Consider the following 13,475-nt stretch of genomic DNA (forward strand, 5'->3'; position numbering starts at 1 on the left):
TGGGTATTTGTATGTTGGTAGCCTGGCCTGCCCTTAGTTACAAGTAAATAATTATCTAATTTGTAGCTTCGAACAGTGAAAACAGCAACATAATGCCGATCACTAAACAACCTAAGAAAAATGAACCGTTGTGGAAGGAATGGGATTACAAGGCACAGAAGAAAGGCGTTCATCATACAGTGTATTCCGTGAACGGCGATCGGTACACTGGTGATTGGGACAGAAACCAAAAGAATGGTAAGTGGCCATGGAAGTCTGTGCATCCTACAAATTTGCTCGAGCAGTCTTAAGTAGTCGTATTCGGTAGCTTGATAGTTACCTCTTTAACATTACACACATTGATTGGCTGATGGCAAAAGCATATTAGCTCAAATTATTATGGTGTTTTATAACATCCTTGCATTTAAGTTTTCGTATGTTCAGCCCAGTAAGTCCCAAACATCCCTAACCACATTTGTATTGCAGTTAATTGCAACACTTTACAGTTTATTACGAGTTTGAAATACAAATTAAGATAAACAACGTTCGCAGTTAGTCACAGCTAGTCTAGCAAGAGTACAGAAATGCATGACCCTAATAGAACTCATAAGTATCTTAGTGAAAAAGGGTCTTAAAACCAGAGTAATTAGTAATTTCTGTCGATTCCAACAAATAAGCCAAAAAAAAAAAAACATGTGAGTTACTTTACACTTTTAGAAGGAAAGAAGCAAAGTCTACGTGCAAATATGTATGACTAGTTGATTACTATATCAACAAACGTTTTGAATTAAAAAAAGAGGAAAAAAGAATTTTCAACTTCATTTTGAAAAGGGACGTGTTTGGCAAAGACAGCAAGATCTTCCCCCTCTGCTCCATATCTACATTAAAAACACTGTTTTGTATTTCAAAAGGAAAAGGAACTATGACATGGAAGAAGTCTGGTGCTATTTATGATGGAGATTGGAAGGATGATCATCGCTGTGGATTTGGCACATACAGTGTTCCTGAGGGAGGAGGATACAGGAAAGTTTACTCTGGTGGATGGAAAAATGATAAAAGACATGTATGTATTTGTGGCATTTATAGAAATGCTCACAGTTACTCTAAACTAGAATCTTGAAAGAGTATGTAAGAAAATGATTTAAAAAATCTGAAGTTTATCCAAGTCTTTCATAATAGGTTTAAGAATCCCTATTCCTTTGAGAAGTCTTGTCAAAAAAGAACAATGGTCTGGTTTACAATTATAGTTATAGTGCAAGAACATATGGGGCTATTTGATGAGGGGTGGGGGGGGGGGAAAGAAATCAAAGTAGTCAAAAGAAAAGGTACTAATCGTTATAATTGAATTATTTAGTAGACCAAGGGGTTAATGTGACAGGAATGTCTACTTTCCCTAGAAGGTTGGCAGAGTTTATCAACTTTGGTCTGGAAATTGTTTTATACCTCCTATAGTATGCTAACTCTAGAAATCGTGGTACTTTAACTTACCAACATTAGCACTACTGTCATAGTAAGAAGGTTGCCATTGGAGTTTTCTCAAATTATGTAAAAGAGACATTGTATGTTTATCTGTATACACCTGTTCACTGATTTATTCTTCCTCTGTAGGGTTATGGAACTAATTTCTACTCATATAATGAATACTATGAGGGGGAATGGTATGCAGACAAACGAAGTGGCTGGGGAAGAATGTATTTTTCTGATGGTTCAGTCTATGAGGGAGAATGGTACAACAATATGAGAACTGGCGAAGGAATGCTTAGACTTGGTAAGCTTGTTATTTATTAGTGACATGTAATTTGCGAACCCACATTGATTGGTAAATAATATGTACTTGTTGACTGAGTGGGAGGGCCAGATGGGAAAATATTTTGCCCAAGGTCATGATGTACAGACCGAGCTCAGCAAGGTCTGTGCCATGAACAAGATAAAGATCTTTTCACTTCACCCTTTCACTCCAAGGAGAGACCAACAAGGAATTTCTCCTTACAATATCCTTACATTTTCAAGCAGAAAAGTAACAAGAAGAAAATATCAACGAGAAGATATTTGATTTAACATTAAATTCTCAGAGCTAGAATCATAATTAAGTAACATAAGGGGGATGGTACAGAGAATTCATTTTTAGATCTTAAAAGGGAAAGGGTTGACAAGAATGGCTTTCAGTGATCTGAAGAAGTGCTTCTCAATTACCTGACTCAGAAATCATGCTTTTGTTACATTAAGTAAGTTATGATACTTGTTACTTGTTTGGTAGCAAATGAAAATCGATATGAAGGTCAATGGAAAGATGACAAAAAACATGGCAAGGGTAAATTCTTCTATCTTGATCGAGGTCAGATGTACACTGGGGTGTGGTGTGACAACATTCCAAAATGTGGCACTATGGAAGATTTTGGTCGACATGAGGCTCCAAACCCAACAACGTACCCAATACCTGAGGTTTGTGTCTTGTTCCGAAAGATTAGCATTACTGATATGAAAACAACAATATCAAGATTTCTTTATAAGTGTAAGATCAAGGTTGCTTATAGATGAATGTTGTAAAGATTCAGATCCCAGACCTTCTAATTTTTTGGTTGAATGTTCAACCAACTGAGCATTAGAATAAAGGAATGCAGGTCTTAACTACTTCACTTTTTCACAATTTTCCTAGGGAGTATGCCTCCATACCCCCCCCAGAAGGGTGATACCTGTGACCAGTGGTGGATCCAGACCTTGAGTGTAGCTGGCAGGTGTGTGTACACCTGCCAGCTTTTCTTCCTTCAATTTTTTTCACCCATAGTAAGGGAGGCCCAGGCCCTCCCTGCCCCTCCCCTAGATCCACCACTACCTGTGGCATCACAATCAAAGGCTGCTAGGTAAAAAATCTCACTCATTGCCAGCACACCAACTTGAGAGCTTTGTTCTTAAAATGCAAAAAATGTTCTGTATACTGTCAAGATCAGCAATGCTAAAGGTGTCGGGTAGAAGACAGAGTATCATAAACCCATATAAAAACTTTGAACTTGGACTTACAAAACATAGGAAAGATGTTACACTATTTTCATGAACATGGGAAAAACATTCATTCCTGATTTCTGCCTTCAGGAACATAACTTTGTATTGCATTAGTAACACTTATATGTAATTGTTAACCCCTCTGACCCCTAAGAGTGACCAGCATCTAATTTCTCCTTACAATATCACCCCTGAAGCAAACATTAAGGTCAGGAGAATAAAGGAAATGATCATCAAGTAAACAAGCTCTCATTTGTTTCAAATTTCCCTTTACCAGCACTTCAGGAAATGTAGAAAGAACAGTAAGGACAATATGCATACTGATGTCGAGGTGTACCAGTAAAGCATTAATACAAAATAATATTATTTGCATAATTTTCCTTTTTTTTTTTTTTTCAAATACAGTGCAAACTGCAAGATACAAGAGGAGTAATCAAAGATGCAGAAGATACATTCCTTGATGAACAACAATCCTAGTAGATTAATATAATTTTATTGAGTTGTCCCTATTTTTTTTTTTATGCAATGTACATACGAACAAAAGCCAAAGGCATATGGACTTTATAACAGATAAAACCTAGTTCTATGAAAATGTGTCCTAAATTGAAGGAAATCAGTACAGCTAGATATCAGTACTGAACATTTAGCTTAGACTGAAACTAGTCACGAACATAAACTAATGCACGAGAGTAACTAGCATACGATTGTGTACAATTTGTTCAAAGAAGCTTGACCAGTATATCGAATGAGAAATGTACTATAGAAATAACCAATCTTGATTTGAAGAACCTTTTGCATTATTTATGAAAGACTTTTCTCCTTACTCCAAGAATTCTATTGATCAATTTTCTCACCAAGTACAACCTCTGCTTTTTGTAGACTACAACAATGTTTATAATTGTTAGCAGTTTGTTTACTCTGGTCTAGATAAGTTTCTGTAGTGTACAATGAATAAGCATTTTGTATTTCACTGTAAAGTATAATGAGTTAAAATATTCTGTACAGCAGCCTTCTTGATACTCCAGTAATCATCATCAATTAAATAAAATATTCACACTGTTGATGCAGGTTCCAAATATCACACAAATAGTTTATACTGATTCCTTTGTAAATTTTAAATTATTATAGTAAAAACAAGAAGAATATAGCTAAATGGAATAGATGGGACCTCAATCTCCAACCTGTTAAATCATTTTTTTATGGTACAAATATTGCCATTGTATATTGGATCACCTTTTCACTTCACTTACATGTCCATGCACAAACCACTTTCAACTAGTTCAAATCTCCTTGTTGATGAAAAGAAATTAATCAAATCCTGTAGTAGAATGACAGCTTAAATTTGCAAAATCAGTAGTACAAATCCTGGCCAAAGTAAACAGTTATAACAAAAAAGCCTTTGGTAAATTTCCTAAGAATGAAATCACAAGCAGTCAAACTTAGACAAGGTTACAACGAATTTAAAAATTTTCAGCCTTGTATGCTCAGTATCCAAGTTAGCAAATACCTTACTTGTATGTTAATAGGGAGGCCTTAGTCTCATACAAAGTCATGAATGCATTTACAGTAATTTACAACTATTCCATGTCAATACATTTGACAAAAATAATGAAGTATTACACATCAGAGACAGAGAGCAAATAAGACCACAATACACTTATCAATAGACCTAATATAACCAACATTATTACACGACTCGAGCGGTCAGAGGGCCAATAACTAAATTCAACCAATCAAAATACTTTACTGCCTGTCATTATTCTGTCAGTATTGGACTGGGCATTGTCCCGAATGGTCCCCAATGATACCTCACTTGTGTCCCTTTGAACTTCAGTCGTATAACAAATCTCTTATTAACCAAGTTTGCTCGGGACTGTACTGGAAGAATATCGGCCCTCAGTCTTTTTTGTACGGACCGAGCGCAGCTTGGTCCGTACTGTCAAGACCTCAGGCCGATATTCTCCCAGTACGGCCCTCATGCTCGGTTAATAAGATATATATACACTTATCAATACACCTATTATAACCAACAATAATGACATACTGATTATATTGCTTGTGGTTTAAACCTTTAATTCCCAAGATCTAACTGTTAATTCTCCCACTTGCTGCTGCACATTTCTTCATAAATTAGTTACCAGAATTTGGTTTTAGATCAAGATAACTTCTTGCTGATAAATTTGAATATTCTCATTGCTTGTTTGCCAAACAATATATGGATATTATAGGGAGAGTAAATGTTTATCACTTCTTGGTCAGGAGTTTCATAATTTACTGTTTTAGAGCAATTTGTAACTTATCCTTCCAAAAGTGATAATCATGTCTCTTTCCTTTACAGTTCCAAAAGATTATTCAGAAAAAGGTTATGAGAAAACACAAACATGTAAGCTAGAGGGTGTTATCTTGGAATTCAATTTCTCTAACAAATTATAAGGAATTGAGAAGCAGTGAAAAAGGAGGATTGCAAGTCAGACTGATTTTGGGAGGCACAGCCATAACAAGGAGCATGCCAACAAAAAGTGGTGTACAAACTATCTCAGACCCTGTGATTAGGACATGGACTGGCTGCTGGTGAGCTTGGTGCTGTTCCTGTATCTGTGTGCAGTTGGTTTGCAATCTGTTGCAGTTCTTCAATTCCCTGGAAAGACCTTTCATACTTGTGTTGGACAAGAGATCGGTAAAAATGCAAGGCAAACCATACAAACACAATGCATACAGGAACTAATACCACAGAAGCAGCCACTGCCGCAGGCTTACTGTAATTGTAAAACTTCACCCAACAGAGTATTGCAATCTCTGCTAAAAAAAGAAGCGTCCCAAGGCCAGTTGAGAAAATCCATGCTATTTCAATGTGCATGTGAAGTTTTTCGTGAGGAGAATCTTGTACAATTTGGGTTCCTTGTTGGTGAATATTTGCCACACCATCAATATTTGGCAGAATACAGACAGATATCATAAGTGCAAAGACATGAACTGAGATCAGAATGGTAGTCATCACACTGAATGCTATCAAAAGCCCTTCCGGCACACCTGGTTCTAACTGAATTTCCACCATGGCTACCTAAGAATGAAACAAGGAAAAGGTCCTTCAAAGAACAGAAAATGCACTGAAGTGTCCCATCCAATTATAGGAAGGATGGTATAGCGACAATAGTCCATGGAGAGAGGGTGAGATAATCAACTAAGTTTTGCATGTACATACAGATACCTTTAGTCCAAACTCTTTTCTCTTTGACTGGAAGTTGCCAATTTCAAACACCCGTAGAAATGAAACTGCTCAAATACACCCTCTCCTGAGTAACTATCGATGAAAAGTCTAGTCACGAAGTATGGTAATTACATTTTCTTGTCACCTTCACTCCAAGGGCACCAGATGGCCATTAAAAATTATAGAATATCGAAATGACTCTACATCTCTATTAAGGTCTGACCTATGAAAATTGTGTCTTCATAGGATAGAGTATCACTCCAAATAGCCCATGATAAGTTGTCTTCTATTCTGGCTCTATCTAACCTAGAGACTTTCTATTAATGAACCAGACTGAGTGCTAAAACACACCCAGAAGGTTGAGCAAACACCAGAAAAGTTTATAAATCAAGCAACTCAAAGGAGGCAGTGTGGCCGAGTGGTTAGAGTGTCAGACTCGTAATCCGCCGCTCCCAGGTTCGAGTCCCACCCTGACCACTGGATTTGTTTCTCGGTGGCCCTGAGTTCAGATCCTTAGCCACCCTTGTAAATAGCCAACTGGTTTGCCTCCGGCCAGTTGGGGTTCTTAATGATGTTCTTAATGATGTTATGTTCAATTTAGACCATTTGTTTCATTTGTTTGCAAGGACCACAATGGAAACTACTGGTTCACCAGTAATTGTGTAATGCTATAAAAAGACTTTTTTTTTTTAACTGCCGCTCATGATTTACAAACTTTTCAAGTGTTCTCTCAACATCCCAAGTGGGTAATTCTGCCAGTAAACAAATAGAAAATTACAGTCAGTTGCTTTTATAAAATAAACTTAGAATTCTACAATGTTTGATAGATCAGATACAATGAATATATGAAGTTCATATATTTTGAACTGTGGTATTAGATATGTATGATGCATGATCCTCGCAGTAGATAGCGCTATTTATGCAATAGCAAAAATCAGACCTGAAAAAAATCAGGCCTGTACGGGACTCGAACCACTGACCTCTCCGATACTAGTGCAGGGCTCTACCCATTGAGCTAACAAGCCAACTGGGAGCAGGCCGTTAAGTTGATTCATAATAAACCCGTGAAAGTGATAAATCAGATACAATGAATATATGAAGTTCATATATTTTGAACTGCGGTATTAGATACGTATGATGCACGATCCTCGCAGTAGATAGCGCTATTTATGCAATAGCGAAAATCAGACCAATGTTTGATGGGTTTACCAGTACATTAAATGATAGGTTTTTGACCAATCAGGGCCCTCATAGTATCTCAGTTATTTTATAAACTGAATATTTAATTTCCACATTACATAAAAGTCAACCAAAGATTCCACAAACCTACATTGTACTACAATTCAACAGTGTTCGACTGGTACTTATCAAAGTGTAAACAAAAAATTCTGCAAATGCAAGAATGATAAACTTCTGATAACAATGGAGACTCATGATAAACAATCAAATTAACACAATAGTTATTTTACCACAATTGGCAGTAATGCTACAATCTGATTGGCCAATTTTCTGTTGCCGATAAGAGTACAGACAACGCTGCTGGTATCAGTGTGTCACGTAACATGTCATGCACTGAAAGAAATGTTTTATTTGATGTCAATATCATGCTAAAAAACAAATCGACAGTGGTTTAGCTTGGTCTGTACTTGGCCATTCAGATTGCAATATTACCGCCGATTGAGGTGAACATTCTTATCAACTGCAATATTCATCATCACAGACGTCAAAATTTGTAGCAGACTCACTGAGGTGCGCCTCGTGAGTCCACAACATTCTGACCCCTGTGATAACGAATATAATTTGTTTTCGGTAAGGGTACAGACCATGCTAAACCACTATCGATTTGTGATTTTAATTGACGAAACATACTTTGTAAACAAAAACATTCCAAAAATAAGCAGCGTAAGGAAAGATCCGCACACTATAATATTTCTCTGCTAAATATCACAAACATCAAATAAAGTCATGGGCAAGATTTCCGTATAACCCCATACTTCATTATACAATTCTTGGATAAAAGAAAGCAGAGGCAAAACAACAGATTACCTCCGGGACTTCGGCTTTGTTTTTGATTGGTATGGGGTTATACGGAAATATTTCCAAGTCATATTCTGTTTCCTAAAGTCAATATAATTTGAAGCATTAAAACACTAACCATTGCAAAACCAGACATCAAAGCCGATGTGCGACTTGATGCTTTCAGCTTTCCACGGGTGAGAAAGAGTCTTTTCACCGTCAGTTTTTGTACACACTCTTCCTCTGCGTGCTTCATGTCAATTTTTTCTCATTTGTGAGGATCAGCTGGATGTCCTTTTATATTTTAAGGAGACTTTTATCCAGTACAAACACGTATTTTTGCTAAACCGACATGGCGGTAATAACCCATACTGTATTTATTTATTTCAGGGTAGTACCCGCTGACCAATCAGCGTGGATGTTTTTTGTTAATAGGTGACTGCGTGACAGGTGTCACGCCTTCTAATATCACGGACGTAAAAAAGAAGAGAAGACATACATTTTTTTTAGGTGTCAAAAAAAAAATACACACAATCAGACATTTTCTCTGAAAAACTGTTTCATGTCCTGAAATATAAAAAGGCTGCTTTTTAGGACAAGCACCAATGCCAGAAAGAATTTGGGTTTGATAAGGCTCGCGTCTCCAAACACCAAATCAACCTACAAAATCACTACAAAATCACTCGAGCATGAGTTGAATTCAGGCCATTTGGTATTGACGAGAATTAGTTCTGAACTTGAAGAAAGTTCAACTTGAACGTGATCACGTGCGAAACAGACATGTCTACTTAATGGATACTCATTTGGGCTCGAAGTGAAGTTGGTTAAACTTGAGACTTAGTCTTCGATTTAAATTATCCAGTTTTGGCCGATGGCTAATCAACTCGGCGATACAGGAACTGATAGGCACTGATTTCGAAGGTTTTTTAGCGCTTAAAAAAAGGTGTTTTGACAATTGTTCAAACCCCTCCCCCCCTCCCTTCCCTTCCGTGATTGATGAAACAGGCGAAGCAATTAAATAAGCCGAATTCAGATACTTACATTTATTGGTAACAACATTATAAACGTTATAATGCTTACAGCTAAATATAGATTTTAAGTAGAGCTACATATGCGACAAATGCGGGAATTGATCACCCCAAAAACTACTAAAGATCATCGTTACAGATGACAATAATCAGGCCTGAGAAAAGAGAATTGGTCATTTAAGCGAAAGGATTGTGTAAATTAAAGTTCCCTTAATTTCAAAAAGTACAAATGTAGTAGATAAAGAATTTGTTAACTTAACAACAGAAAGTGCTCTTAATAAACTACTATCAAACTAATCCTATATCGGTATTGGAAAAGAAAGTCAGGTCTAACTGAGCACAAATTATTTAAAGCAACCCCTGATATACAAGTACAACGTTTTCTAGTAGTCTTTCTTTCTCTTTGTAGTCTTGGTATAATGGAAAGAATTTTTGAGTCTGCAAAATTCATAACCCAAACCGACAGAATTTTATTCAAATACAAATAAATTCAGTGGCACTCAATCAGACGCCTATGTGCAGCGAAACAATTTTGCAGTAGTCTTAGATTTACCACCTGACCTAATCTATTTTATTTGTTTGGGGGTTTTTTTTGTTTGCTTTTTTGTTGTTGTTGTCTTATTTTTTTGTTTTGTTTTTGTCAGTTGTTGTTGTTTTTTCTTTCTATTCATGTTACTGAAAAAAATTTGATGAAATAATCACTTGTTGACTTAAACTCTCCTGACTAGAGAGACATTTCTATACTATATTCGATTAAATCTTGAAACTGCTTACTGCAAGAAAGGACTAAAACGTACTATAGCACAATCAGAAAAAGTCCATTCCCTAACCACTGCTTACTCCTTTCAAGAGCTTAACAGTCGATCTCAAGAGTACATAATGAATCACTAGATCAAGTCCTTTTTCACGATGTAGGTCCTTTCTTGCAAACATTCTTTAAAAAAAAATTTTCAAACTGAATTCTTTACCCGAAAAAAATTAATATAGTTCACAAACGTTTATGATATTAAAACTCAACTCTGTGGATACAGAGATATGTCCATTGAAACTCGTTTGTCCGTGTAATCTTTTTGGCTACAATTGAGGCGCACTTTGTAAAACACTGTTAAAAATTCTAAAGTAACAAGAAGCTTTCACATGTAATAAACAAAAGGTTTAAAGAATCAGCAAAATGAATAATACTACTATTATATCACTTCTTTATGGACAATAGAAGATGAGGCTACTCAATTATCTGAACCCGACCATTTCCTACGTCAACAACAAGTATTCTACCATCTCCGAGAATTGCTGTAGAGGATGGTCCATCAAATTGTCCTATTTTTTTACCCTTTGTGCCAAATTTTCCTATAAACTTTCCATTTAGTTCAAATACCTGAATTCTATCATTCCGTAAGTCAGAGACCATCAGGTGTTCAGCTTTGTTAATTGACAAATAAGTCGGCCCATCGAACTCCCCATCCTGGGTGCCAAACTTTCTAAATTTGTACAGAAAATGTCCAGATTCGTCGAAAACTTTAATACAGTGTTCCTCATAGTCTGACAATATGAATATTCCTTGTACTGGATGCAGTGAGTGGCAGTGGTGAAAGAACCCTCAGAGCCTATGCTACGGAGAAACTGGCCGGTACGAGAAAATATCATAACTTTCTCATTTTCGTCATCAGCAACAATATAATTTCCGTCACTACCGATAGATAACCCGCAAGGACTGCCGAATTGGTGATCAAGATTTCCCTTTTCACCAAACTTGTTAAGGAATACCCCCTTTCCACTGAATAGTTGAATTCGGTGATCATCTGAATCTGCTATGAAGATGGTTCCGTCATCGTTATCAATTGCAATTCCTTCAGGCGAGTTTAACTCTCCCTCTTTACCTCCCTTATACCCAAAAGATCTTAAGTAAGTTCCATCACTACTGAATACCTTTACCCTGTTGGTACGATTGTCAGTGACTACAATTTCATCGCGTTCGTTTACTGCCACTCTCCAGGGTAAAGCAAAATCTTTATTGCCTGAACCAAATTTTCCGAAGGATAACACGGGTCTGAACTGTCTTGGTTTTACTTCAACTGTAAAGGGACTGTCACGAATGTGCTCTCCATTGACCTTCACGGACACAAGGCATTTTCCGGTTTCTTAAGCAAAATAGCTGATCTTGTAACTTCCATCTTCGATGTCCTGGACTCGAGTCTCTATTGCACCGTCATGGCTTTCCAGATTTTTGATCTCCACAGTTACATAGTCACGCTTTTCATAACACTGTGCCGGCTCCTTTAGCGTTTCTTGTTGTCAAAACTATGTTTGCTTCTAGTCCAATGGTTGCTTCACTGATTCCTTTTCCTGAGGCGCTTGACTCAGCTGAACTAGTAAGAAGAACTTTAACAAAGCCAATTTTGTCAGTCCATGTAAAATCGAACAATCTTTGATTTCTCACAAATCCAAAATCTGCAGTGTTCTGATTGCCAATGGGAAGGTAAGCTAGCTCAACTTCAGTGACCCTGAAATATTTCTTCTAGAATTGTGTTTGACTACATAATTTCAGCGCTAATGTTCCTTTGCAGAATTGCCTCAGTTGCTCCGATTTCTGTTTCGGTTATTTTAACTTGGTTTTCAATCTCACCTCTTTGTATTTTCAGACGCTGCATGGACTCTGCCGCTCTGTTGTCTAAGTAATCAAAGCTTTCTTGCTTCTGCGCTTCCATGACGGCCATCATGTTGTCAACAAACTGCTGCACGCCTTTCTTTACACTGGCGACATGGTCTTGAATTTTGGCACAGTCCGAGTCAAGTTAAGCAATTTCTCGCCTCCTCTCCGATGCTGTTTTCTTCTGATTCTCGAGCACTAACTTTGCTTTTAATTTTCGTTCATTTGCAGCTTCTTCCAAAAGCATCTTGGCGTGACCGTCATGATTAGTGGCAACACACGAATGGCAAATTGTAACACAGCAATCTCTGCAGAAAAACTCCAATTCCTTACTCTCGCTTCAAAACGTTTGCAAAATCTTGGTCCTTAAAGTCTTTGAGCGCTAGTACACGGTGTTCCTTATTCGCTTTCATTCCATTGTCAAAACTGATGCAGTTGGCCTTGCACCAGAATGCACAACATTGAAAGCAATAGAAACTCTGGGAGCTCTTCTCGTTGCAATTTCCACACGTAACTCCAATGGCATTGCACTCTTTAATGGCCAACGCGTCAAGCAGACTGTTGATGCGAAAGTTAGTTGGAAGATCCTTAAGATTTCCACTACCAGGAACTTGAATCTCCATTCGAAATTCAGGGCATGCAATGACATCACGGCGGCCACTAGTTCGATGAATCCCGTTCAAACAATGCAAGCAAAAAACATGTAAACATGGCAGCGTTTTTGGATCAGTGAATGTGTTTATACACACAGAACAGGAGACCTCTTCATGAAGATTGTTAAGTAAGGTTTTGATATCCATGACAAGATTCGGAAATTGGGAAAATTGCACCAGAGAGAAAAGTTAAAAACGAAACCACTCCAAGCCAACTCAAGCGGAAGAGAATCTTAAACTTACTCCTAAAATCTGACCAAAGAGGCAACGTTTTGGGTATGCTTTGACTCGTGCCTGACTGCTTAGAGCCTTAGTGACAGGATCTGCATTTCTTAGAAAAGAAAACACATTGTTGGCTGTGTCCTTAAAGACCGGGCGCGATTCGCGATACTTGCATATTCAGCATTTAACCCAAACACACTTAAGAAGTTGCGTCTAGTTGTCAGCCGACTGTCGCCCGTAAACGGTCCGTTGGTGTTTTAAGTCTGATTTTATAGAGTGTAAAAATAGATCTTGAGAGATACTTAATTGCGATTCATACGCAACAATTCGCAATTTTCGATCTAAGTTGAAAGGTAATGCGTAAACTTATATCACATGGCTCGCAGCGCCCGTGGGCAAGATGATGCGAATCCTTTCTTCTGATTGGCTACCCGAGTGGGCAAGATGGGCCCGTCTTGCCCGCTCGGGATTGCCCGCATTGATCCCGCGCATGAAAAAAATTTAATTAGAGCTATGTTGGTAATTCTTGAACAATTTCGGCGATGGAAACGCAAAAAATGACAGAAGATAGTCAAAACAAAGTAAACAAGAATTCTTAATTCTTATCAGTCAGTTAAAGCGCAATCTTTTTGTGATATAATAAATCCTTCATTAACCAAGATTGTTTGGTCAAGATGGCTGGATATTAGCCTCGTTCTTTTTTCGCATTTTTATGGACCTCG

At 37.5% G+C, this 13,475-nt stretch overlaps 2 protein-coding genes and 1 pseudogene across 3 annotated transcripts; 1 reads left to right on the plus strand and 2 right to left on the minus strand.

The window, feature by feature from the left end:
• Window positions 1-33: 33 nt before the first annotated feature.
• LOC111322102 (MORN repeat-containing protein 3) lies at window positions 34-4,040 on the plus strand. The gene is made up of 5 exons (XM_022925151.2): window positions 34-237; window positions 891-1,042; window positions 1,588-1,747; window positions 2,237-2,421; window positions 3,385-4,040. Exons 1-5 carry the CDS (start codon window positions 93-95, stop codon window positions 3,454-3,456), a joined length of 714 nt encoding a protein of 237 aa, XP_022780886.1. The 5' UTR covers window positions 34-92; the 3' UTR covers window positions 3,457-4,040.
• Window positions 3,457-9,047, minus strand: LOC111322177 (calcium release-activated calcium channel protein 1). 2 transcript variants are annotated; one of them, XM_088744067.1, is made up of 3 exons: window positions 8,343-9,047; window positions 7,657-7,759; window positions 3,457-6,040 (listed from the first exon to the last, which is right to left on the minus strand). In XM_088744067.1, exon 3 carries the CDS (start codon window positions 6,032-6,034, stop codon window positions 5,516-5,518), a length of 519 nt encoding a protein of 172 aa, XP_088600193.1. In that variant the 5' UTR covers window positions 6,035-6,040; window positions 7,657-7,759; window positions 8,343-9,047; the 3' UTR covers window positions 3,457-5,515. The 2 variants fall into 2 exon arrangements, with proteins under 2 accessions (XP_088600193.1, XP_022780976.1); XM_022925241.2 differs by lacking the exon at window positions 7,657-7,759.
• Window positions 9,048-9,231: 184 nt separating this feature from the next.
• LOC111322121 (E3 ubiquitin-protein ligase TRIM45-like) lies at window positions 9,232-13,147 on the minus strand (annotated as a pseudogene).
• Between the last annotated feature and the right edge of the window lie 328 nt (window positions 13,148-13,475).

Source organism: Stylophora pistillata, chromosome 13 (genome assembly GCF_964205215.1).
Source record: "Stylophora pistillata chromosome 13, jaStyPist1.2, whole genome shotgun sequence".
NCBI lineage: Eukaryota > Metazoa > Cnidaria > Anthozoa > Scleractinia > Pocilloporidae > Stylophora > Stylophora pistillata.

Excerpts from the sequence above, each read along its gene's own strand:
- LOC111322102 (XM_022925151.2), top strand. The coding sequence starts at position 93 with ATGCCGATCACTAAACAACCTAAGAAAAATGAACCGTTGTGGAAGGAA. Across the intron at positions 238-890 it reads GGACAGAAACCAAAAGAATG|GAAAAGGAACTATGACATGG; the intron begins GTAAGTGGCCAT and ends GTATTTCAAAAG. Across the intron at positions 1,748-2,236 it reads CGAAGGAATGCTTAGACTTG|CAAATGAAAATCGATATGAA; the intron begins GTAAGCTTGTTA and ends CTTGTTTGGTAG.
- LOC111322177 (XM_022925241.2), bottom strand. The coding sequence starts at position 8,459 with ATGAAGCACGCAGAGGAAGAGTGTGTACAAAAACTGACGGTGAAAAGA. Across the intron at positions 6,041-8,342 it reads TGATGTCTGGTTTTGCAATG|GTAGCCATGGTGGAAATTCA; the intron begins GTTAGTGTTTTA and ends TTTCATTCTTAG.